Source organism: Nyctibius grandis, chromosome 8 (assembly GCF_013368605.1).
Source record: "Nyctibius grandis isolate bNycGra1 chromosome 8, bNycGra1.pri, whole genome shotgun sequence".
In the NCBI taxonomy this organism is placed as follows: domain Eukaryota; kingdom Metazoa; phylum Chordata; class Aves; order Nyctibiiformes; family Nyctibiidae; genus Nyctibius; species Nyctibius grandis.
Window position 1 is genome coordinate 22,915,377 of NC_090665.1, and position 27,578 is coordinate 22,942,954.

General features: G+C 36.9%; 1 protein-coding gene across 1 annotated transcript in view; it reads left to right on the forward strand.

Annotated features, from left to right (window-relative positions):
* CAB39 (calcium binding protein 39) overlaps nucleotides 1-25,933 on the forward strand; it is a 43,840-nt gene extending 17,907 nt beyond the window's left edge. The window contains exons 2-9 of the mRNA XM_068406953.1: nucleotides 3,960-4,116; nucleotides 11,973-12,137; nucleotides 16,865-16,983; nucleotides 19,930-20,098; nucleotides 20,818-20,877; nucleotides 21,519-21,584; nucleotides 22,446-22,589; nucleotides 23,451-25,933. Of these exons, the coding sequence (XP_068263054.1) occupies nucleotides 4,003-4,116; nucleotides 11,973-12,137; nucleotides 16,865-16,983; nucleotides 19,930-20,098; nucleotides 20,818-20,877; nucleotides 21,519-21,584; nucleotides 22,446-22,589; nucleotides 23,451-23,639 (1,026 nt within the window). The 5' untranslated portion in view covers nucleotides 3,960-4,002 and the 3' untranslated portion in view covers nucleotides 23,640-25,933. The remainder of the gene's footprint in view (nucleotides 1-3,959; nucleotides 4,117-11,972; nucleotides 12,138-16,864; nucleotides 16,984-19,929; nucleotides 20,099-20,817; nucleotides 20,878-21,518; nucleotides 21,585-22,445; nucleotides 22,590-23,450) is intronic.
* The last annotated feature ends 1,645 nt before the right edge of the window (nucleotides 25,934-27,578 follow it).

Below are 27,578 nucleotides of genomic sequence, written 5' to 3' on the forward strand. Positions count from 1 at the left end.
TTCTTGCAGCAAATTTTTGCTGCAAGAGGGCTGTCCTCATAGAGAAATGCTTTTAAGTGTTGCCTGCTTAGTTAAAAAAAACCAATTTTTTATATGGAACGCATTAGTTTTAAATTGGACATTAATTGATTGTGTGGTCAATGCAGTAAATAAAAAATATAAAGCCTTACACATAAAGCAAATTGTGCATGGATGCCTGCTGCATTGACAGAGCTGGAAATTATATACTATCTGAAACAGCAGGACTACTATCTCTTGTTATCGCAAAAGTCCAAATGTCCCAGTGTGCCTGAGTGTGTGTCACTCGCTCTGTGTCACTCGTGCTTAAATCTCTGGGTATCTGGCTGCATGCCATATTGGTGTTTGGCAGTCCATTTGGATATATAACGTCAGTTAAGATTTCTAAATGTGGCTGTGACACCAGTACTTTGAGGACCTTAAATTTTGTTAGGTTTGGCATGCTTGGGTATTGGTGAAATAAAACGCATGCGTAAGTCTGAATTTTGTATAATATTGTTCATGGTCTCTTTTAACGAATGGATAAAAGCAGTGAGGTTTCTAGGAAGGTAAGGTCAACCAAAGCAGCCTAGCAGAGCACAGAGCTGTCCATGAACTTGTTGCAGTTTAACTCTTCAAGAGCCCTGTGATCCCTTTCTTAAGCCACAATCAAAATTTTGTTGTGAATTTGCAAGACAACCAGGAGCTCGTAATGTGAAACAGTTACCATTTGACGTGATGTAAGGTCTCTTCTTATTTACAGAAGATGTCATTTGGTGATGTTTCCTTTTTTTCTGGTTTTGCAGATGTGGGTGGTTGCAGTTCTTTCCGATCTCGCACAGATGTTGTCATTGTCTATTGTTTGCACAGCGCTGCTTGGGGTAGCTTTGCTGGGCTGAAAAGGGAACAGCCTGTCTATGTTCTCCTCGCTGCATGAAGGACAGCTCTGAGGGACAAAGGACCGCCCCTGCTTTTTTTTTTTTGGCAGGATGTGGCACAGGTTCTTCAGTAATAGAGTTTTGCTTCAGGGTTGGTGGGGTCTGCAGTCTTGAGGCCCCAGATGATGTTCCTGGCAGTGCCACTGCATTGCGTTCCAGTAATAAAACTGAAATAGCAGAAACAATGCATGTGTTCTATTTTATGTAATAAATGAAATACCTTGAAGCAAAATGTCACCTTCAGTAATCAAGGATGTGGATTTCCTTCTTGCTGGTGCTGGCAGCCTTTCCTCATTTTTCTCAATTACTTATGAGAAATTCATCCAGGAACTTACCTGAATTGGGAAAAATGTTTAGTATAAACATATGCTAATTAATTGCTATTAATTGATTATTTTCTATTAGATATGCTAGTACATACAGTAGAAGCTGTGTATGACGTATATGCATGTAGGTGTATTGGATTTATGCAGAACTTGGAAGGTTTCCTGAATAAATCAAAGTGGTAGACTAATTTAAAGAAGAAACTGAGCACTATCTGGAGGGAAATCAAGTTTTGCAAACCTAGACATTGGGCACACCATTAGGACAGTTGTTTGTCATTATTCTATGTTTCTGTATGTTATATATATGTTATCTATGTAGTCTTTTAGTTTAGAAGTAATAGTTATGATCCAGAAAATGAGTGTGCAGAGACACTTTCCTGGCTTTGATTTCTTTTCTTTGTGTATTGCTGTAATACCATACTTTGTGATTCCATGTAATATTTTTATTCTCTCAAAGAACTGTTTTGATTCCTACTGGATTTTATTCTGTTTTAACACATAATCCAAGGAATTAAGCCGAGCAATTTTTTGAGCCAATCCCTGCTCTGTTACATGGGCACAGCCACCTTCCAGAATGAGTATGCTGAGTAGTTGTTAAATACTATTATTATCAGTGATGATATGCAAGCCTGAAAGAATTCAGCTTTGTTTTCAGGGCACATCTTAATTTGGCAGGTGTGGTAATCAAAGGGAAAGATAAAGGGAACATTTCAAATGTTGCTGTGATGCTCGAGGTATGTCATCTATGTTGTGGAGAAATAGTACTTATTTTCACACCTGTCTCTTTCTAGAAAAAAAAACCTGTGTAAAAATACCATAGTTTTCATTAAACATTGTTTTAAATGCCGTTATATTTTCATTAAATAACAGTGAATAGTAATGCTTTTCGTAAAGGTAGGTTTCTGTTCCACTACATGTGACGAAGCTGATGCGTAGAATTCTCTTGTCTAAGGAATTACCTGTGGGCACTTTTTTATCTCTTAGGGTACCAGTCCTGCATTTGTAATTTCAGTGTTACAACCTCTTCTTTGTGCAGATTATGAACAAGAGGTTACTATAACGAGACAATTACTATACTACAAAATAAAAGCAACAGAAAGTCCTTGTGATCCGTTAAAGAACGGAAGTGGCTGGCGGGAGGTCTTGTTTCAGCCTTCATGCTGATACTTCTATCAGAAAGTAATCTGATTGAAAACTGCCTACCCTATGCTTTTTATCGCCTGCGTTAGGTCAGTTACGGGCATGGACCAGTGAAGGTGTGATCTCTGTAGCTGGTTACCTGAAATACCTCTTATGGAAATTTTCTTGTCCGAAGATCTGCTTTGCCTTTAAATTGTTGCCCTTGGGCCAACTCAACTTGTTTGTGTTAGAAATCAAAATAACTCAAATAGCATCAAATTGGTATTTTTAATCCTTGATCAAAACATGATTGAATAAGATCAGGATTAACATTTTGGAGTTCATGGTGAATGAGCTGCTATTTTAATCAAGGATCAAAGTGCATGGTATTAGATAAGAAACTTTAACGTGTACGGGTTATTGTTGACTTGTTACTAACTTCATGGATGTCGTATGGAGATAGAAATTGCTAACTTTCAGGGTAATATCCCTTCTTTGTAATGGCAATGTAATCTCTGCTCCGTCAGCTTCAGCTGTCTTTTGTGTCTAGCAGAAGTAGCACTGTCAGCATTTTTAATGCAGGATTTCCTGTTCTTTTCTGTCTAGATTAGAGTTCTAGAAGTATGCTTTATGGAATTCACTTGCAAGAAGTTTTTATTGTTGTTTAAATGGGGATGTATGTGTTTAGTAACAAAAGCTTTTGTATACTCATTTATACTAGTAATACTTTTCTATTTTGTATACAGAAGTCAATATATATACGTGTGTAAAAGCAGATATATGTAAATATACAGAGGAATGAATGTATTTGGATTCAAGAGCCATATATTTTTGGGGAAGGAAAATTGCTCCCATAAGACAAGTTTTATCTTTTTAAAAAAGATACATATCGGGTGTTTGGTTTTAATATTTTCAAGTGCCTTATTTACGTCCCTGTATTGGTGACAAGTTTTGTTTCCCATAAAATGAGTAGGGGTGAAAGTGTATTTTTCAGTATGAAGTTACAGTAATATTGATACGAAAAAGCCAGAACATACCAAGTGTTTTGACATAGGAATAAGCTGCTGTCTGTAACCTTGTCTGCATCATGCTTGTAGCTCCTGCACTAAGGCGCAGGCTTTGCGGTCTACTTTGCATTTGTTATGGAATGATTATGGGTAAAAGCATGTACCTGGACAGTCATTGAAGAGAAACTGAGATGTGATGACTTATGTCAAAAACCTGATACGAGAAGGCATTTTGCTTGACAGCATTAATTGGAATAATTTATCCTGGTTAGTCTTGCCCCTGTGTGGCATTCATACAGTATGTGGCTTTGGATATAATTAATGTACTCTTTAATTTGTTCCTGTAGCATAAGATAATGATCTTAGTGTGAGTTCCTAGGTTCTCTATCTTGTATTTTAAAAGAATTGGAAACACAAGCATTTAAGTTTGTCATGGCAAGGTCTAGTTCGGCTGTTAAGGATGTTATTCCACATACAAATACCTTTGCTACTCTCTCTTGATCTTCATGTGTGGTGTTACACTGACCTCATGTTTCTATTGTTGACACACTTTTTTTCTCCTTCTTTTCCAGGTGAAGCCAGAGCTGTTAGAAGGAAGACCTGTGGCTCGCAATCATGCCATTCCCCTTTGGCAAGTCCCACAAGTCTCCTGCAGACATAGTGAAGAACCTGAAGGAAAGTATGGCAGTTCTAGAAAAGCAAGATATCTCTGACAAAAAGGCAGAAAAGGTACAGTTGTGACTTTGCAATTGCTAAACATTAATTGAAAGGGGAAAAAAAGAAATTTACAGCTGTTGAAACAATCAATTAGGGATTATTTTTGGGTTTTATACTCTGATAAAGGGTAAGTTATGTACCTTTGAAGAGGTGTGTTTCATGTTGGTTGGCTTTGCATTTTTATGCCACTGGCAGCTGATATGATACTTAAAATAATTTGATTTGGAACTGTAGCACATTGCATCCTTTAATAAGCGGCTCACAGCCATACAGTGTTCTGGTGCTTGTGTCCACAGTAGTGGCTTTACTACTGTACAGTAGTTCTGCCTGTGCTTCTCCATGCAAACATTCACAGAGCAGAGTGGCTGTTACTGAAACCGAGGAACTTTGTGTCTCCATGGATGTCAGTAGAGGATATGCTTTTACCTTTCCTTGCCTTTTCTTCAGCCCACAGGAAGATGTGGTGAAAAGTTCCTGTGCTAGTGTGGTTTCCTTTAGATAAGATGGTTTGAAGCAGGCTATGATACCCTCCTTGGATCCTCTCCCAACATCGTTTAACTGTCCTGTGCCATTCTTTTCATCCTTAGAGTCACGTGTAGGAGTTAGTCACAGTTGTTTTTGTGTTCACCAGTGTTTTTAAGCAGTGTGGCCAGTTTCTTTACATCCAGGTTAACCTAGATTTGGCACTACTACTTGAAGTGCAGAACCATATGGGTCTTAACTGAATTGCCATCTTTATCCAGATACTCTTTATAAATCAGCATCTTCTACCTCAGTGCTAGCGCGTGGTACGTTCCAGGTCTCTTGCAGTGTACCATAGTATTTTTCCCTGATGGTTTTTCTCTCTTGCTTGAGCTGGTGTTATGCAGTTATGAGGAAGCTGGGAGGATTTTAATTTGCTGCTGCTTTTCTTCTTTCTCTAATAAAGGCATCTGTCAGGAGAGGAGGGGCAGGTGCATTCTGAAGAGCCTGTGATGAGACATGGCACTGCCTCCTTCATCTCAGCCTCATTATTAATTCCTGGAGGTGTGGCTTGATCTTAAAATCTGTGCTCTTTTGTGTCATCTTTTTCCTTAGACCTCTGATGTGGAACAGGCCAGCTTCATTCCATTGTGCGTAGCTGTGCACTGTATCACGTGCCTGTGTTCTTGATGCTGTAGCTGAAGGTTATTATGTACCATTTGCTTCTTGCTGGCCTTTAATCCCATACCTCCATCTTCTTTAAAGACCTCGTTTATGTGAGGCTGCTGCTTTGACAAATAGTGTGCTAAGCCTGTAGAGTCATTTTTCCGTTGTCATACAGAAAGCAACACATTCTGCTTGAAGGAGAAAAGAAGACAACCCATCCTGACTAGGTTAAACGTGAGGAGGGTTTAAATGTTGACATTCACAAGACTGAGCTCAGTATGGTAATGCTGGCCTCCATCATCCTTGGTATTCACAAAGGAGACCAGCTGATGAATCTGAACATTCACACCACCAGTGTCCACATCTCCATACAGAGATTCTTCAGGAAATAGTTGTTTCATTGGCAAGCCAAGATTTCCATGAAGGTGACTGTGGTTGTAGCAGTTTATCTCAGGTTCTCAGATTGTTTGCTGCTGTGATAGAGAAAGTTCTTCAGTATCTTATGGACCAGCCATCACGTCTTTGAGGGTACAGCTCTGATGAAACATCCTGAATTCGTGCCCTCTTCCTGTCCAGTCTACACAAATGACTGGAGTAACTTTGAAGTTAAAAGACAGCAAGGCTCTGAGCAGTAGCCATTATTAAGAAAGAAGAAAAATTTCTACATGCCCATATCTCAATATTCAGACATCTTTTTATCTTTAACTACTCCTTTTATTATTATGATCCTTCCTGCAATGTAACTTTCCAGCCTCCTTTGGACAAGAACTCTGTGCCGATGAAAGGGTGAATTCTGTGGCTAGTAGCGGAACGGAAATAGAAAAACTCACTGCACATAAAGCACAAAAATTACTGCCCTGTAGCAAAAGGGGAGAAGAATGCCAGCGTTTCTCTTTTTTTTTATAACTGCATTTTATTAGTGACAACACTTGTATAAAATACGGTCCTACTCTCTCTCAGTAATTTCTGATTCATTGTTGCCGTTTCTTCCAGGGCTGTGCTTTTGTAGCCTGTCAAATAACAGCAGTGAACTTTCAAGGTTAAGCAGCATGGTACATATTCAGTGTTGATTACTGTTTGTGGTAATGACAGCCTTTTGGGTGAAGGGAATACTTACTTTTCCTGCACTACTTTGTTTCTTAAAATTAAGTGCACACAGTTGCATGTTTTCTTTACTCTTGAACATATGGAATTTGAAATGTGTGTGTAGATTAGACTAAAAACAATTTCAGCACATGTTGAAGTGAACTGCATGTTCCAAAATTTAATCGTTGTTTTAAATATTTCTTCCACAAAACGAAATGAATTGTAAACGCCCTTTTGTTTTATACCTTATGGCTGGCCGAGGTTCCAAAGACAAACTAGTACTTTCCTACTGCAGTGCCACAATGGGTTTGGTTTTAATATGTAGTTCACCATAGTTCCTACTGTGCAGTAGCAGCACTATGCTGTTATGAAAATATTTAGTTTTCTACTATGTAGAGGATGCTCTTTGACAGTTTCCTAGCACACTTGGAAATACAGATTTATAAGAAAATTAGACAAATAATTTTCCCTAGAAATTAAAAATGTAGTTAATTCTGTTTGAACAGAATACCTCAGTTTTTTTCAGTGTTTAGACTGAAATTTAAGACCTTTATTGTTTTGTGAGAGGAAGAAAAAGCAATAGCGGTTAAGGAAGATTTTTAAAGCTTGGACAGTGTGTGTTCCTGTACGTTCTTTATAATCAAAACGGAAAAGATTCTTCAAAGCAAAAGATGTAAAACAACAGTAGTGTATCACGATGCATCTTGATCAGTTATGAAACATTCTGCTCTGTATACTGGAAAATTTATTTTATAAATAAAAATCTGAAATTCAAAAACTGAATTCTAGTTGCATGTTAATCTACCATTTTTTAGCTCTGTGAATACTGGAGAAAAATGAACCAGCCAATTCTCCAGGTCATTTTGAAATGTTCTTTAAGTTTGTGGTACCTGCTTAGGACCTGAGATCTGAAGTGGCTGTAAAAGCTGGACTGTGTCTTGCTTGCTGACAGTCTGCCTTGTGAACCGCAGCTCTGGGTGCTTGTTGTCTGCAGTCTTTTACTTAGGATAGAGATGATAGCTTGCTGCCTGTTAGTATTTTGAAATGACAAGTGCTATATAACTGAAACGTGTTCATCACATATGCTGTTAGTTTTCCATTACTTGTGTTTGTTCAGAAAGGGGGCCTAAAGGGAAGGGGAAGGAAATATAAACGGGACCTACCCTTGTTCTAGACCATTGAGTCTCTTATTCGCATCTCTTCCTCCTCTTTGGCTGACATCAGCATTTATTTTTATACTACCAGTTCACTTGGTTTGTGGCACGCGTTTACTGTCGTGAAGGTAAATATTTACTCATGTAATAAACTTGTTCTTCCCTACCCTCTGACCTTGGGTTAACCTGCTCCTAACAGCTCTGGTTTTGGCTTTCGGATAATTCGTTCAGCCACGTTGTTAACCCAATGCAGGTTGATTACTGCAGGCATGGTCGGTCTCTCTTCTTTAAGTTACCAGCTCTGTTCAACTGACAGTATACTATATGTATGGGACAATGCAATAAGCTATTTTGGTTCAGCTGTCTGAGTAACATTATGTCATGTTGCATAGATATAGGTCAGATTTCAGTCAGTGAGTTAATGATGTCATTTACAAAGCACTAACACTTTAAATTTGTTATGCACATGTGCACAATTAATTTGTAGTTGAAAGAAGGCTACAGGTTAAGTAATCTGCCTTGCTGACTGCATGGGGCTCTTACTCAAAGGGTAAAGATGTTTTTTTTCCTGGAAGTAATGGGTGAGAAGACATGCTTCTCTTCTAATTGAACTTAGCTCTTTAATGATATTTTCATGCTAGATGTCTGCTGACAAATAATGTGATCATTTTTTGCCTTTAAAATATAAACTAGTGTCACTGATGTAGATAATTATATATTTAGAGAACTGTATGTTTTTGTAAGCATTTTGAAATCCAGTCAATTTAAATAGAATTATTAAAATGGTGTTTGTTACTTATGATAGATACTGCTCTAGACTAGTAAGACTGTTCACCAAGTACAGGCTCAAAAGGATAGCTAGTTTACCTTTTTGATGGATGTTTTCATTAATAATGTAATTTATCTAATTGCGTTATTGATGTGGATAGAACCCCTAGCCATAGACCCAGAGCCTGCTGCATTCACCTTAAATACTTAAGGACTGATCATGTATTCTTTGTCTTTTTCTGCTGTTTCTCGAAGTAAAGGCAAGTGTAAATACTCCAGCTGTACAAGTCTAAATGAAGTATTTGATATTTGATCTGCTTAGCATTTAAGGAAATAGTAGATTTTGGGAATATCTGTGAAATACCCTAGAGCCTGGAATAAACCTTATTGGTTTGTAGCTATAAAGACATGCAACGGATTCTGGTGCAATGATCATACATGTGACTTCACAGTCTCTTAATTTTATCTTTAAATAATGCCTCCTTGTCTTTTATAAAAATAGAGAAATAAGTACTTTGTTTATTTTCCTTACTTTACATTTTACATTTATAGTCTGTTGTTGATAGTTTGGTACCACTGAATTTCAAATGCCACAGAGTTTTTCTCTAAAACTCAGGTTGCTCCATGGTTACTTCTTCTCAGTACTGAGAAAATATATAGATATCTGTTATCTATTTATATATATAAATGATATGTTGTATATAATATTTGTATATAGACTATATGTAGATTATGTATTATATACAGTATATATTCTACGTATATGTTCTGCATATATAAAATATACCATGCTTATATATTATATTAGAATATATATTTATATTTATATATATATGGTGTCTGATTGTTAATTCCACTTTCCCATTGATCATGGGTTTTCGGATGAACTTCATTGTGCATTTTGATTTTACTCTAGGGATTTTTTTTTTTTTCCTGTTAAAAGAAGGCAGCAGATTAGACATTTAGATACCAGTATCTTAGGAAATCTTGCAAGTAATGCTGGCTAGCCTCCTTTTGTCTGTCTTGATTTTTTTTTTACTAGTTTTTCACTTAGCTCTTAACACTGATACTTAATGTAGCATTATATTTTCAGGTGTAAATTCCATTCTCAGGTGTAAATTCCATTCTGCATCTGAAATGGCAAAAATAGCCCCGCACATCATGTATTTGGAATATATTGGAGAGTTCATGGAATATAGAAGAGTAGAGAGATTCTATAACAAGTTTGTAAGAGTCTATTTCTAGTCATTTTGATGTTGAGTTTTAGACTAGAAGAGGAGGGAATATAGAAATGTCATATTTTAAGGAAGTGTAGTGCATCAGAAGACCTCATATTTCTATATTTGTAGTATGTGTCCAGAAACGATAATCTGGCCTAAGGTTGAAGTGATACAAGTAAGTTTCTTTTCATGATGAAGGTGGTTAGACATTGGTACAGGTTGCCTAGAGAGGTGTGGAGTGTCCATCCATGGAGCTGTTCAAAGCCATGAGCCAAACCAATCTGATAGGGCTTTGAGGTTGGCCCTCCCTGAGGAGGTGGTTGGACCCTGATGACCTACTGAGGTACCTTCCAGCCTAAGCTGTTCTGTGTTTCTGTGTTTCTAACCATTACTTCCCACTAAAGCTGTATGTCATTCCAAGTTCAAGTGAAGGACATTCAGATGGTCTTAAGAGTTGTGAAGAGCATGAGAAATAAATTTTAAGTCCTGGTGTCTCTTCTTGAAGTTACTGAGTTGTATGTTTATCTCAGCCCAGAAGGCTTTGCTTTTTTTTTTTTTTTTTTTTAAACAAAAGGCACTCAGTGTTTGGAAACACTATTTTTTTCTGTCTGGTTTGTAAGCATTTAAATTACTAGCGTCTTTCTTGGGATGGTGGTGAGGCAGAGAGCCTTCAAGTGTGATTATTAAAATTTTGGGAGGGTTCTGTTTACTGGGGTTTTGGTATGAGAAGTTTTCCACTGGCATTCTTCTTAATTGTAAGCATGCCCTTAATATCACCACAATCTTACTTAAAATAGATAGCTCCTTGAGCCTCTGCCCGTCTTCCTCTTTCATCTTGCTTTCTAAATTAGTGTGCAGGGTCACACTGCAATAGAATTTTTATTGCTGCTTCCTTTTTTCTTAGTAGCTGTGCATCAAAGGCATCTCGTCATATCTACACGTTTGACAGATGTTTGTGTTCTTTTCCTAGTAAAGAGATATTTTTTTCTGAATTTTAAAGCAATAGAACAGTTGTGTGGTGTAATACTACTACAATATGGTGAGCTGGCTTTCTCATTTTATGTCTTCAGGAGCTGTCATAATCTAAGCAGTCTCACCGAGCACCTGCTTCTTGCTGTCTTACTAACAGTGCATAGAAAATCCTGTGGAATTTCCATTAAGGAGGAGACAACTGGGACTAGGAACTGCAGTTAGCAAGAAGAGGGAGGCACTGGGGAGTGGAAGGTTGTGGAGGAACTAAAAATGATATGGAGCCTCCTTAAAGGTCACGGAATCCTTACTTGCATACCTAGCAAAGCTGGAATGGCTTTAGCTCGAATAGTGCATGGGTCATGCTGATCTTAAGCCTCTCTAGATATAACGCACAAGCGAAAAATCTTTTTGCATACCCCTTGTAAGATAGGCAATATCTGGAAAGTGGTCATTTTTTCACTTCGTTAATTTTCCATGTGCTATCTATCATAAATACTTTACATTAAAGTGTATGCATACCTTGTTGGCAGGTTCATCTAATTACTGAAAATTAGTGCACTTACAAACCATTCATACTTTTTAGGCACGTGAAGAACTAACAGTGTAATTAAACCAGCTATTTATGATGATAATTTTCAGTATTTTACCCCCAAGCTACATAAACATATATATTGAAAGGAGTAGTAGTTTTTTTTTCTCCAAGATAACTGTGTTTTAACATTCAGAAGTGTGTCTTTTAGAAGTGTTCTTGTTGATTTTTTTTTTTTTTTAGTTTTACTCATGAGAGAACTCTGCTTCCACTGCTAAATGTTGCTTCAGCACATCACGGCAACTTAAGAATTCCTTACGCTGGCTTCCCTAAGTGAGAGGTCAGATAACGTCTGTCTCCTGTAAGATGGACTTCACATGGGAAGCATCTTAGACTTTTGTCTCCTGTATCGCTGTGTTCTTTTGAGTGCATCTCTTTCTGCGTCTGTTTGCCCCTTGTTCTTGTACACTGAGATACTAAAGGAGGTTCTCTTTGAGGTTTTGTTAGTTGGAAAGGAAAAATTTCATTCCCACTGCCTGGAATGGGAGCCTAGTATTTGATAAAACCTGATGAGTGCAAAATCTGTAGGAGGAGGTACATTTGGTCTCTCTGAGCAGTTCACTAGAAACAGGCATGTGTCTCCATGTCGTGTTCCAGTCTAATTCTGCGTACCTCTGTTTTAGAGAATAGAAATTTTGTCGGGTTCTTTTCATCTTATTGCTATTCTTTAGGGGATTTTTGAATGGGAAGTTTAAAGGCAGTAAAAAGGAAGAGATTTTTACTTTTGGTAACTTGTCAAATAAATTGCATGTCTTGCCTCTGCCTTTTTTTTAATAACGTATAACAGTCTTATTTGCAGAAAGATTATCTATTTTTTTTTTTTTTAACAATTTATCATTTCCTGATTATTTTTTTTTCACTTAATGGAAGTTTGCAGATTATAAGAATAATAGAGTGTACAGTTACAAAGGACATTGTGCTGTAACTGTATTCTTTTCTCATTTTCTTTAGGCCACTGAGGAGGTCTCAAAAAACCTTGTTGCCATGAAAGAAATCTTGTATGGCACAAATGAAAAAGAACCACAGACAGAAGCTGTGGCACAGCTTGCTCAAGAGCTGTACAACAGTGGTCTTCTTAGTACCCTAGTAGCCGACTTGCAGCTAATTGATTTTGAGGTAAGAAAAGAAGTTTGACATTTCTTATATTGTATATGTTAAAATAAACACATCTGAATTCCTGCCACTTTAATTGGTTAAGACATCCTTCGATCTTCAGCTTTTTTTGGCTGGCTGGGACAAAACCATTAGAAAGAGAACTCATTGTGTCAAACTACCTAGAAAATAGAATATGAAATCTGTGAACTTAGGCACATAAACCACACAAAACTGAAGTAGATAAACCTCTAATCCTGATGATACAGTTCTGTTAAAATTATGGAATTATTCTTTATTGTTGTGTACACAGAAGGGTTAATCTCTTAGTAGTAATACCATAGTGAACACAAGCTATAATAGTACCAGGCATGTCTATATTATCATCTCATTAAATTAAATTACTTGGCAAAGTAAGAGAATTATTGTAACATTTATGAAGAATTTTAAATATTTAAGATAAAGCTGTTTTAATAATAAAGTATTGCTCTCTCTTTAGAAACAAGTGGGGCAACCGTCTTTCTGTTTTCCTCATCTTTTTTTCTGTTAATTAAAAAAGCAACAAACCCAAGTTTTTATTGATTACTTCAAAATAGCAATACTTCTTTGTATTCAAACATATCTCTATACAAACCTCTATCTGGCATTTGTCACCACATCATATGGAGTAATTTAGCTTCCCAGTGTCATAGTGAAGAATCACCCTATTTAGTTATAAGAAATTGCAGTACAATTGGATTTTCCTGTTTTCCCTGGGGTCCCGCAAGAAGCATGTGGTTGTCTGGGACAGGAGCCAAAACCCATGTATCTCACTCCACAGCCTTGACCATAAAGACCATCCCACTTAAGGCTGCCTAAAAATGATACTGTTCATAAACAAGTTGTTCACGATGCGAACACAACAATTTAAAGTCCTATTGTAGTATGACATTCCAGAAACAATGGCTTTCTTCCCTGTTCTTTCTTCTCTCCCCTCCACCCCACACATAACTCCCTCTGCTTTGTGTTTAATTATAATACGGTGGTATTTTTTCCCTACCCACACAACTGTTTATACCAAACATAAAACATTCAGGTTGTTAAATAAGCAAGGAGACCTGGGAAAGCTGAGAGGGAATGCTCAAATGTGATGGCCTTTAATTGCTGAAGAAAGGAAATCATGAAACGTCATCTGGATTCTGCTGACCTCTAGATTGTTATCAGCTTGGTGTTTATTCAGCCCAGTTATTAGTGAAGGAAACCTTCATTATCTGCTGGTAATGAAGAATGATAACAATTTGTTACAGGCTTGCTCTCATTAAGGAGAACTATTCATTTTATTCTAAGGGGACTTGAAAAGATTGCTAGTAGTTTCCTGCTTGTGGACTTTCTGCTGCTTTGTTACACAAGGATATGATGGTTCCCCCTTGAGAGAGAACAAGTCATTCATGCTGCTTTCTAGGCTGGCCCACGTTTGCTTTTTCAGGATGGGATCTGGCAGACTGTCCAGCTATTGTTGTTACCTAGAATTAGTGTCAACATACCTGTGCTCCAAGCCTGCACTAGCTTCCCAGCTGTTACAAACTCCATCGGTTGGTGGCTTGGATATCCCAGATCCCTATGGTTTACTGCACTGGAAATGATTTCTCCATTACTGATGGAGATATGAACTTGATTTTCTGTTGGTTCTTAAAGTTGAAGAGTAGGTTTAGCATTTATTCCTTCTGGTGCCCCACCACAGCTTGAGGTCATGAAATAAAAGTCTTTTTTTTTTTTTTTTTTGGTCAAGAACTTAACTCTCATTCCTAAAGAAGGTTTGCTTGTAGAACAGGAGTATAGACAGCTAATTAATAGACAGGGACTGTTCACTCTGACTCTTAAACTGTCTCAAATGTATTTGAATCTCAATAGTATGTTAAACCCCAGAAAAGTAACAAAGTAAAATCCAGAAAAGTAAAAAAAATTAATGTTTTATTGTTTTAATTAAGAAACTGCCTGACTGTCCAGACCTTGCTGTATGTAAAGGCCCGTTTGAAATGGTATCCTTATCTGGAAGCTTGCTTTCCCAGTAAAGCAGTCAACACAACCATCTACTCACCAACCTTATGAACTTACCAGTTATCTCTGTGCTGATTTGTGCTGGTGTGTCTGTAGGAGAGATGGTATCTCCTGTGGAACTGTGGGGTTTTTTTGTTGTTCTTTTTTTTTTTTTTTAAATAAATAAATAAAGAAAAACCAAAACCCAAAAAACAAACGCCTTTTGCATAAAGGAGCCTGAATCCTCCTGCTCAGCAGACAATAATACCACAGTCTCCCTCTCACCTCTTGCAGTCGTGACTATTGGCACAGGGTCAGTCTCTGTTTGCCCTTGTTAGGCCATGAGATCACTTAGTAATACATCCTTCTAACAATAACTGGCTTTGGTATTACTGTGTACCACTATCAGTTCAATTATGTGCATAATAAGGAAATGCTGTTCTTGCTGGTGAATCCAAAGAAAACTGTGAGATCCAGCGCAAAATTGGCAATGTTAGTGAATGAGAGTTGATGACTATATTATGTGGAGTTGAGTAAAGCAATTTCTGGAAACACTGCTCTTCTCATTTCAGAACAAAGGGTTCTGGTGTTGCTTTGGGCTGGCTATCAATGGAATTGTAATTGAGAAAACAAGCGTTTACAAACAAACTCTTATATCCTGAAAACAACACTCTAACAAAACTGTCCATGGTAATTCACAAACATGACATTTGTAAAACTACAGTCCTACATTTTTATAAGCATTCAGTTTTTTCTTATACAATCTTGTTGACATTGACTAGAAAAATGAAATAAATTTGAATAGTTGCTGTTGTTTTTAAAATTCTTGCTAATTAAATATGCCCTGCATTTTACTTAAAAGCTTGCTGATGTTACTCAGGGCATTTATAGTACAGCTATAGATTGTCAAGGAACATGATCCTTTGCCATCCAGAGGGACCTTGACAGGCTTGAGATCTGGGCCTGTGTGAACTGCATGAAGTTCAACAAGGCCAAGTGCAAGGTCCTGCACGTGGGTCGGGGCAATCCCAAGCACAAATACAGGCTGGGCAGAGAATGGGTTGAGAGGAGCCCTGAGGAGAAGGACTTGGGGGTGATGGTTGACGAGAAGCTCAACATGAGCCAGCAATGTGCGCTTGCAGACCAGAAAGCCAACCGTGTCCTGGGCCGCATCAAAAGAAGCGTGGCCAGCAGGTCAAGGGGGGTGATTCTACCCCTTTACTCCACTCTAGTGAGACCCCCCCTGCAGTGCTGCGTCCAGCTCTGGGGCCGCCGACATAAGAAGGACATGGAGCTGTTGGAGCGAGTCCAGAGGAGGCCATGAAGATGATCAGAGGGCTGGAGCACCTCTCCTACAAGGACAGGCTGAGAGAGTTGGGGCTGTTCAGCCTGGAGAAGAGAAGGCTCTGGGGAGACCTCATAGCAGCCTTCCAGTACCTGAAGGGGCTACAGGAAAGCTGGAGAGGGGCTTTTTACAAGGGCATGGAGTGATGGGATGAGGGGGAATTGATTTAAACTGAAAGAGGGTAGATTTAGATCAGATATTAGGAAGAAATTCTTTACTGTGAGGGTGGTGAGACACTGGAACAGGTTGCCCAGAGAAGCTGTGGCTGCCCCCTCCCTGGCAGTGTTCAAAGCCAGGTTGGATGGGGCTTTGAGCAGCGTGGTCTAGAGGAAAGGTGTCCCTGCTGTGTCAGGGGGGTTGGAACTAGATGATCTTTACGTTCCCTTCCAACCCAAACCATTCTATGATCTGTGTATGGTTTTTGTGTATAACAGGGAACCTTCAGGTGGAGTTGCTTAACAGGCCTGTATTTGCAAGTCCAGGCTTAGTACAAGTTTGCCTAGGCTTCTTCTGTATTAGATCAGATAACACATAGTCCTGAAGTTGTCTTTACGGCAATCCAAAATGGAAAGGTAATTGCAGAAATCTGGCTTTTAAATGGTGCATGTGAATGACACTGAAAAGTGCTTATATTTATAATCAGCTTTTTGTTAGATGTCCGTACCAATTTGTCATCTTTAGCTATGGTCTGACAGAAGAAATAAATAGGAGATGTATATATGCTCAAGAGAACATTCCCAGCTCCTTGTATACTGTCTGGTGCTATCCTTGTGCATTTTTTTGTGTATAATCTGTGCTGAGTTCCTGGATCCTGGTTTTATTTAAACTTCTTCTGTGCATTGAAAAATGTGAGACTTGCATTTTAGGTCAGTGGGTGATTTATCTTTGTAGTTTGTTTTTATTTATTTAACTTACATAAGTGATAGTTTGAAGTTGGATGTTAACACTGCAGTCAGAAACGCTCTGCACACTCTTAATGGTGGCATTACGTGTTCCTAGAGAAGGGGAGAGGATAATGGAATACTGAAGAAACACACGTTCAGGCAAGAGCACAGTGAAAAACTGGTATGTTATTAGCAAAAACAAGTATAAAACAAGCCCAGGAGATTGATGCTAAATAGAAGTATCTGATGAAACATCAACTGGCTTTACTTCTTAATGTAAATTACCTGTGATCTGGCTTTAACATGATGTAATGTTTTGTGTGCTTTGGCGTATTTGAAATGGGTATAAAGAAACAGAATATTTGATCTGTTTAAGATCAGATGACAGAGGCTGACTGGTCTGCAGAACTCACACGGTATGCATGCATGGGGTGATGATAATGTTTAATTGTTATTTGCCTAGTGGACTTGAATATTATGTGTTGAACTGCTAATGTTTTTGACAGGGCAAAAAAGATGTTGCGCAAATTTTCAACAACATTCTCAGAAGGCAAATTGGTACAAGAACTCCCACAGTTGAATATATCTGCACTCAACAGAATATATTGTTCATGCTATTAAAAGGGTATGTACTCTGTGAAGCATAAATATGCTTTTACATGAAGTGTTTAAATTCATGAAGAAGCAGTAAGTTCCGAAATGTTTTTTCTTCCTTTGCAGTATGCTTGATTTTTTTTTTTTTTGTCTTGGGCCTGTAATTCCCCTAAGTAAAGGAAAAATTGAGTAATAAACCACCAAAAATATACTTTTGCATGAAATATGACTGAAAATTGAGAACTGTTAGTAACCTAAAGTGTTCTTACTGGGGCAGTGTAGATATTTTCCTTTCAGAATACTGTTTGATCCTATTTAAACTATTTCCTTGTGAACTTACTCCTTCATCAAGAGTTAAAGGCTATTTTTTTTCCTTTAACCACTGTAATTTCCAGTTTTCTGTCTTATCCCCTGGTCTTAGTTTGGTCTTAGACTTTTTATTCATTGTGATTTATATTCTTGTAGTGACACAAATGCACCAACTCAGACTTGACCAAACAAAGAATGATTGGGGACATATGGTGAATGCCAGATGGCTGTTTCTTCCTCTATTCTTGTATTATCTGGTGTGCTGGATATTGGAGAATCATGCCATACTGAATGCATGGTTGCACATGTAGAGCTGTGGATCTCAAATATGAAAGCAGAAAGGTGTACTAACATTATCATGTTAAAATAAGATTTTTTTAAAAATTAAAATAAGATTTTTATTTTTTTTTTAAATTGAGAATGTGCTCTCTCCATTCAAAAAGAACTGCTCGCGTTTCTAATAACATTAATTAATAAAGTTCTGAAAATTGCAATTCTACTGTGTTATTTGGGGATAGAAAAGTTCATCAGATATTAATAAATTATTTCAAAAATGCAGCTATTTCAAGTACTAGTTTTGTAAGTTGTGTTAAAGCTGCTGGGTAAGCTTATAGCAGTTGGTGAGTTCCACCTACTGAGATAGCTAGAGGATGTATGAAAAGGCCATACTTCTCAGGGAGATACTTGCTTGTGTTATGTTGGTAGCATTGAGATGTGAGGATAATCAAGTATGTTTTTAACATTTAAACACAAAGCTTTATTACATTTTTCATTTTCCCTCCTCCTAGTTTATAATAGTAATTAGAGCTGCTGACTAACCTGCCATAGACGTGGTGAATTGGACTATTTTATTGTAACATCTCTACGTTTACCTAGTCTTGGCCATTTGTGTAAGCCACTGGAAAATGGATCATACAAGAAACTTCCTCTGTGAAGAAAGCAGGAGTTTTACATCTTTTGGTTTCATGCTGACTCCAAAGGTTCAGCACCAGAAGCAGTATGGAATACTTGGTTCAGTTCATATGAGTGTAAGATCTACACTCGTCTGCCAGAAGTGCTTCATTGTGGGTTTTTTTGCCCCCCCTGCATTATAGCCCTGATTTTGGGGGGAAGTGAGATTTAAAAGTTAGAGGGACAAAAGGATTATTAATTGTGGCATAACACAAAAGAAAATATGGATTCAGTACTTCTTCAAAATAATTTACTAAAGAAGGCAAAGACATTTGAGGTGCAGAGAGATGAAACTACTTTTTCAGCATGCTCTCATTGATAAGTGACTGAATGAGGGCTGTAACACATTATCGTCCTAATTCTTAGTCTGTGTTTGTCACTCTTTGGAGAGCATTATTCTGACAGAGATTATTGAAACATATTTGTAAGTCAGGATGTTTGAAATGGGCATTTAGTTAGCTTTAGTGACTTAAGTGTTACATCTGGTGTCCAACTGAGTCAAATTTATGTAAATTTAATCTATGGGATGAGTTGCAAAAAGTTCAATAGATTTCAAATCTCCATGACAGTTTAAATGGGAAAGTATTGCAGGATTTAACATGAACATTAATTCATAGGAAAATGTTTTTGTATGGTAATATGGTTAGTGCTTAGTATGCACAATGGTACTTTGCTCCGAAATTATTCTGGTGAATTTAAATTAGCTTCCAATGGTACAGGACGAAGGATTCTTTAGGTGGGAGGCAGGAAGGGATAAAAGGCTTTGACTGCTCCAGAACCGGGTAGGTTACAACAGACATAACTTTTCTGTAAACTGTGACAGCTTATGTTGCAGTATGCTGAGATGAGTTCTTGGTTTGGAAGGGCAGTCCCATCTCATCCAGGTTCCAACTATTAGCTCACTTGGGAAAACAAGGAGCTAGTAGCAAGTACAAAGGTATATTTCTATCAGATGTGTCTTAAAGACACTGTTGTGAGATGTTGGCAGCTGCTGTTGGCGTATGCTAAAATCAGCTGAGAGAATCCTGTAGTAACTGAGCAAGAAAACCTGCCAAGAAAGTGTAGTGACAATTTCTAAATGAAGCCATCAGGGATGGCTTCATCGCTTCCATCAGATCAGTAGTGGACATGTTCCAGAGGTCTCTTGTAAGAAGGTGCAGAGACTTTGCTAGAGGCAGTAAAGACTCGGGTGCAGAGGTGGTGTTCAATCAGCCGGCACTGTTGCCTCTTTTCAAGCTTGAAGCCTGTGATGTGTAGAGTAGCCAGTGATGCTGAAAAATGGTTTAATGAAAGAGGAGACATGAATTTATGACCAGTATTATTAAGCCTTCATGCTCATATTATGGATAGTTTTATGTAAATTGCTGTCATGTTTAAGCAAACAGCTTTGAAGATGGAAATCACTTACCGCTTTTCCAGATGTCTGCATCCCACCGATATGAAAAAAGAAAACTGTTTTTGAGTATGAAGAAAATGTTTTTATTTAGACTTGCTTCTCAGTTTGTGAAAGTAATTTTTATTGGCTATACTTTGGCACTTAACTGGCAATTGTTTTAGTCTTTAAAAGTGGAGTTTGATGCATAAATAAGTACCTCTAATTTTTTGAATTTTTGTTTACATGGTAGTACTGAAAATTAATTAGCAATGTGATGTTGCAATCCTAAGTTGTGAAAGTATTTTTAAAGAAACTTTGTGATTTTTTTTCTTTTTTAAATAGGTACGAATCTCCAGAAATTGCTCTAAATTGTGGAATAATGCTTAGAGAATGCATCAGGCATGAACCACTTGCTAAAATAATCTTGTGGTCAGAACAATTCTATGATTTCTTCAGATACGTGGAAATGTCAACGTTTGACATTGCTTCAGATGCATTTGCCACATTCAAGGTAGTTTACATACAACATTTGAATTATTATTTCTGTAGTTCTCTGCTATGTGAACCCGAATGTTGTGTGTTACATTCTTGGGCAAGACAAGCCTAGGGAGAAGGGAAAAAAATAGGTGTGATGCAAACAGGTAAGCTGGACACTGTTCTTCCTTATTTTTCAGAAAGCAAGACATTGCTTTAAATATATATACTATGTTCCCGATAACTTTTATTCTAGAAAGCAAGATTTAAACGGTCATGCGTTAGCTGAATACATGTGCACTTCCATGTCAGGGGCTTTTAAATCTGTGTCTCCAGCTCCTCACGTGAGCAAACTCCTTTTCATTCTGTTACGAACCTGAGTATATTTGATGCTGTTGCTTTATCTGAGGAAATTTTTTGTTTTCCTAAAACAGCTATTTATGGGACTATAAGCATAATATTCATCAGTATTAAATAGTGGATCTTAAGCCTTGATCCATAAATGGCATTCTTTAGTGATAACTCCACAGGCTATTTACCTGTGTGAATTAACATAACACATAACAGACTTTTCCTAAGTGATGCCAAAGATCCTTAGCAATGTCCAGGTAACTGCGCTCATGTCCTAAATTTCTTCATTGAATGAAATAGCAAAATTGTCTATTGGATGTCATATGTGTACTCACTGTTTAATGAGAGTGTATATGTACTGTTTCAATATTTTACTGAAAATATTATTTTTCTGCTCTTTTATAGGATTTGCTTACAAGACACAAGTTGCTAAGTGCAGAATTTTTGGAACAACATTATGATAGGGTGAGCAGATATGTTTTAATATTCAGAATTTTCTAGTGCTGTGTATCTTATTTGAAGAAATCAGTTTTTTCATTCCTTGTTTAGCTTTGTTTTTGGAAATGTACACACAATGTAAAACCAATTGAACTTACAGTCATTTCTACCAAGCAGTAAAATTAAGATCAAGACCTTACTGTTGAATGGAGAAAGGCGTAAAAACAAGAGAAGGCAGCAAAAATCAGTCACTTCTGTGAGAACTAGATCTGATTTTTCCGCTAGAGGGAACCATTTCCTTGCCTTTTTCTTTTGTCTGTATTAACCCGTAACCAAAGAATACAAGACAGCCCTCCTCCACCTGCTGGGGACTTCGGAAAATAGAGAACAGTGTTCAGTACCAGCAACTACTATAGTTTTAAGAAATAATGAGATAACTACTTCCACTACATTGCCATCTAAACAGTAAAGGCTCCTAAAAGAGTAAATAATTTTTTTTTAAAGCATATACAATGTTTAAACAGTAGTGACTTACAGAAACCTACTGAGATTCCGGATTTTGTTTACATTTTTCTTATGGATTTGTATCTCCTCCAGTCTGTTATTTGGAAGAAGAGTGTGTATGACACTTGGAAAGGTCCTAACCCTTCTCTTTATTCTGTGTTTAGTTCTTCAGTGAATATGAGAAGTTACTTCATTCGGAAAACTATGTGACAAAGAGACAGTCACTTAAGGTAATGCAATTTTATTTTCTTCTTAAAGGCAAAGTTAGAGAATTCCTTTAATTTCAAGGTGGGTTGACTTTAATTGAAATAACTTCAGTAACAGCCTTTGGTAGTGTTTATTTTAATTTTTCATTTGTTTTAATTCTTGGGATCAGCTAGTTTTCTTTAGTCCAGTCCTTCCATTATTTGGTGTACAGCACACACCAAGTCATTTATCTCCCTATGCAGAAACAGCTATATGCAAGTATGTTTGTTTTTGTTCGTTTTTTTCCTTCAACAAATCTGAACACATTTAAATAATTTGGTAAAGATTCACATGGTGTGATGAGAGCAATACTAATCTTACATTCAAATAGGTCAGAAATAGTGAACGTAAATATAATACATAATTTGTAGCAAGGGTGGTACTTGTGGGGAATATCCTTTTACTCCCTTCTGGACAAATAAGGTAGCAAAAGACGTGTAAATATTTCTCATTTAAACTACTAACTCTTTTTTTAGGTGGGTGGGGGTTTTTTGTTGTCGTTTTTTAAAAACACATTCTTATTGGTGATGTATAGCTTCTGTATAAATGAAAAAAAAGATGAAATCATGGGGAAAAAAGAATGAAAAATACTTTTCTTTTAATGCCAGTTCATAATAAGGGGGGAACAAAAGGCGATTTTTCACTTGGTGAGAAAAGAAGAAACTGCATCATTGATATAAAAGGAAAATGCACCCTGCACTTAGAAATTCAGAATATTTGAATTCTGTTGTTACTGTATTTATAGATTGGTGTCAACTACTCCGTGTTTGAAGGCACTTATGAAAAAGTTGTTTCTTATCTCCAAAGTCAGTCAACTTTCATTTGGGCTTGTTTTCCACTTTTAGCTTCTTGGTGAATTGTTATTGGACAGACACAACTTCACAATTATGACGAAGTACATCAGTAAACCTGAAAATCTCAAACTAATGATGAACCTTCTACGAGACAAGAGTCGTAACATTCAGTTTGAGGCCTTTCACGTGTTTAAGGTATGTTTAAAAAACCCCACAATTAAACAAGCAACAAAAGAACCCCACCAGAAGTTCTTTAGTTGAGTAAACTAATTTGAGCCTAAATGAAGCTTATCTTAATGTCTGCTAGGTGGTTAAATAAAGAGCGTGAATGTTTGTCTTTGTTATGATCCATCTTTACAAATAGCTAACTTTGTATCTTTTGAAAATTGTTTAGAAACCACTTAAGGACTTTGATATGATTATCAGTGTAATCTCTCTTAGAAAATTTTGGAATTAAGAAAGATAAAAGTGCAGTAAGATAAGGAGGAATGCATGATTACTTGTGAAATCATGAAGCATCTTGGAGTTCAAAAGTGTTTCATCATACTGCATGACCTATGAAGGACAGCAGTATTTCAGTCAAGTCACGTAAATTTCAAAGCCTAAATTGTAGTTTGCACATTATAACAGATACCTTCTGACTTTGCAGCAGACAAACAAATAGCTGAGAGCTTGGAGATATAATTTGAGGTATAAAAGTTTTCAGTGAACTTTAAGATACCCATCTGATGCTGTATGTAAACCATGCATTTGCCACAGAATTTAACTGTGGGGTGTCTTCAGTGGCTTTTGCAGAGGGTATTGTGGCTGATCACCTCCCACAAATTGAATTTACTTTGGTACTGGTGTTCAGCTTCTATTCTAATAAGAACATGGAGTGATTTTATTTTAAAACTTGCATTTACTCCACTATTTTTTCTGTAGAGATACTGGAATACGGAATGATTAAAACATCATTCTAAGTTACTCTCATCATTGTTTTGTTGTCTAGGTTTGTTTTTTAACTTAGCCTTCTGTTTCCTACTGTTATGCTAAATGCCTTTTATTTTCTTGCAGGTGTTTGTAGCTAATCCTAACAAGACACAGCCTATATTAGACATCCTTCTAAAGAACCAGACCAAACTTATTGAGTTCCTCAGCAAGTTTCAGAATGACAGGACCGAGGATGAACAGTTTAATGATGAGAAGACCTATTTAGTTAAACAGATCAGGGATTTGAAGAGACCAGCACAGCAAGAAGCTTAATCTCCAGTAAACCCTTAAAATATTAAACCCAAATTCAGCATTTGCTGTTAGATATTCAGCATCAGGCACTCTTATCGATTCATGAGGAACATTACTGCTAATCTGCTGTTCAGTGAACGGTTTTTGTTTTTCTCTTTTCTTTTTTAGTCCAAGTTGAAAAACATAGCTGCTGCTTTCTTGCACAATGTGGACTTTCTTGATATTTGTGTCATTTCAGAATTCAAAGACACTGCTTGTTTTAGGAGTCCTGGAAAGAAAGATTCTAGGTTCGTGAAAGCAAACATATAGATAACTAGTTTGGTTTAGGAGAAGAAGGTATTATTGTAGTTAAGTAACAGGTTGCATGCTTGCAAATCTGAATAAATCTGTATGTTTGCACTTACCTTGTTTGAGATATGAGCACAACGTGACCTGTGCATACCTGGCACCATAGTATAAGATTATATGCCTTGATTTAAAAAAAAAAAAAAAGTGCAGTGCTTTATTTGTAATCAAAGGGGAAGTGTATCTAAGATGTGAGCTTATTGGGATAAACAGTTGTCTTGCAAATAAACTGATATTGAAACTTAGCAACTTTTAAAAGAGTGAAATCTCAAGGTTCATAAGGAAAATGTATATATGCCTTTCACTGCTTTATAGAATTTTTTTTTTGACATGATTTGATTTTTCTGAGAATTGACTTGTAAACTTGGAAATATGTTCTAAGGGTTTTTGTTAATTTTACTTTAAAGGTATTTCAGGCAGTAGACCTAGCAGTGACATTTTGCATTTCATTTCAACAATGCTTGCTGGTTTCTTTTGTATATAACTCCTAGGCTGCTCATTTCTTTAAAATATGATTTAATTTGTACAGCAGAGGAATGTTATTGTATTAGTCTGTAACTATTACCTAATATTGAGTTTTGCAAAATGAATGCTCATATGTAATTGAATACTTCAGATCACATGGAAATGCTGATTTAACAATCTTAAGTACTGCAGCATTAAAAGGAAAAAAAAACCAAACAAATTCTTTGTATTCACTTATCTAATGGGGTGCCATCAATTAGGGTAGGCTGAAATAGAGAACTGGAACCCTTTATACTACATTCTTACTGGATAGTATTGGCCTTATTCCATTAAACTAGCATTGTGCTCACCAGCTCTGCAAATGGCAAAGATGGTGGTAAATTAATACCGATTCCTCTTACTTTTGGGCAGCCAGCAGTGCATAATTTTTCTTACAGTAAATAACTCAGTACAGTAGTTGTGAAAGTAAATTATTTAATTCCCTGCAACTTCATGAAAAAATTTCATAATGCCCTAGGGTAAGAATGTGATTAATTTTGTTGATTTTGTTCTTTAATGCTGCAAACTATCAGTATTTATAAAAACAAAAAACCCAAATGATTTTGCACCATGTTTTTGTTACTGTGACCATACAAAAGGAATCTACTAATATAGCTAATTGATGTTATTAAAACTGTATCTATCCATCATATAGTAACGCTAAGATCACAACCAAGCAAACTTATGGATTGGAGTCAGACAGTTCAAATTCTGCATGGCTGAATCTGATTGAGAATGCTATACAAAATGTTTGTTGCTTTCTGTCCTCTTCGTAATTAAAATATTGCACAATCAGCATGGACGAAACTCCTAAGTGACGTTTAAGCTGATTTGAAAGCCTTCACAAGGGAAGTCAGATAGCTCCAGAAAATTGAGTGTTTTCACTCAGTTGTTTAAAATTGCTCTTAACATTATAATTGGTCTTTTAAAGGTTCTTAACATATCCTTTGCAAACCAATTCATTTTGCCTGCAGGAAAGAAAATAGCTTACTCTTGCCGAAGATCACTTACACAGGCAAGCAGAATTGGCCCTGAGATGGTGTTATAGTTCAGTACTAACAGTCTATTATATTTTGGTTTATCATAGCTGAGTGGAGGAAAATATTATTTGCCAAGTTTACTCACCATAACATATAAGGCTTCCTCTTTAGAAAAATGTAGACGTGCTAAAGATTTATATATGTAAAGAAGTGAAAACATTTGGACTGGGATAAAGGTTACTCTATATTAGGCCTTGGAAACAATGGCTATGGTGACTTTTTTAGTATGTGAAAACATTTGAATGTTGGCTTTCGAAAAGAAGTTGTATTTAAATTAAAGCTCATTTGACGTGCTCTTTGTATTAAAAAACTATTGTTCTGGAAGTGGTTTCTTATCTGCTTGAAGGCTTAAGGGTATTACTAAAAGTTATTTAAATGTGAGCAGTTTCTTTGCTTTTTTTTTTTTTTTTTTTTTTTTTTTTTAAACTAAGAGATGTATACAATTGTAATTCCACTTCCGTGGTAGCATTTCATTTCTCCAGAGGAAAATGCGTTTCTTATCCGAAAAATCTGGCTGGCCCCATAATTTAAATTGAAATAAAATTTTGAAGAAAAATGTGTGTTCTTTATTGTGTTACTGAAGAGGATGAGTTTCTTGTGGATGTGCATCTGTTCTCCTTTTTTGCCTTAGAATTTTAAATCATGAAAAACTCTGGCTTGCAAAAACATTTTGCAGTAATTAAGACAAAGTGCTGTATTAGAGATGTCATCAATTTTAATTAATTGTTGGTAGCCTCTCTTGCCTATTTGTAGCATTATTTGCTGATTCTGTTCCTTTTTTGCATGACCAAGGGCAAAGAGAGGAGATGCTATTTCCTGCATCACGTCTGGAGACAGGACCTGGTAGAATTAATGGAAGTGAATCCTCGATATTTTTTTGGCCCTTCTCTCTTCTGAATTTCAGGAGCCAAAAGTGTGTGCAATTGGTAACTTTTCCGTAGGAGATCCCGTGGTCTCTTTGGCTTTGAAGCTGTCTGCCTCTGTCCGTTTTTCACAGCTAACACCCCAAGTTATGCAGGGTGGCAAATGTCAGGAAAGTGTGTTACATTTTAAAAAAAAAAAAAAAAAAACAACAAAACAACAAAACAAACATTCAGGAGTTTTTGCTGCAGATTCTTAAGATGGTTTTGTTTAGCAAAATTACTGAAAAATCTGGTTTCCTGCCAGGAACATACTTACCCTGCAGACAAAAATACTTGGTCTTTTGTAGCCCCCACTAGAGGCTACACCTGCTTGAGCCTTTATATGAAATGTTAATATTTCTCTCCCTCCCTGACAGTAAGATCACAGGTTACAAGGGGAAGGAGTAATTTATACTTGTAATCAAACAAATTGCAAATTTTAATTCAAAGAAAGAGGGGTGAAGTTGGGTGCTTCACTGGGTGTTTGGATGAAACGGCCCTGGCGGGGGAGGCATGGGAAATGCAAGAAGGTGTTGCACTGACTCTTAAAATCTCTTTTCTCCACAGAGCTGATCAGCAGGACCTGCCTTATGAGCTGCCATCTCTAGGAACCAGAGTAGAAGTTGCCCTCGGAACCCGTGGGAGCAGGTCACGGACAAAGCTGCTTTCAGTAAGTTTGCTTCTGTTTCTGGCCAGGTCATTCCTAACAGGCAGCTTCATCCGTTTTCCTTTTGCTGCTACCCTTTTTTCCCCCCTTTATTCTAGACCTTTGCTGGCTGCTTTGTTGAATAATTTTCCTGTCCGTATTGCTTCCCATTGCATGGCTGTTCACTTGAGCTGGTGCCATCTCATTGTGTGCAGTATCTTTATTTTCTGTCATCATTTTGGTTATTTCTCATGATGTATCTGTACGCCTTTCTCCAAAGGTTTTGACTTCTGTAAGGCTGTTTTAAGTGCTGTTTTTTTTAGCTATTCAGCATATTGTAATTCAAGTTAATGGTTAGTATCATAATGAGGAAAAAATAACCTATTCTTTTGCATCTTGTCTCTTTAAATCAGTGTTCAACTTAATCTGAGCACATTGAATTTGTGCAGAGTTGTTTCCAGTGTATGTAATCTCTGTTTACAAGTGTACCTGGGTAGTTCCAGTTTAAAACCCATGTGACTGG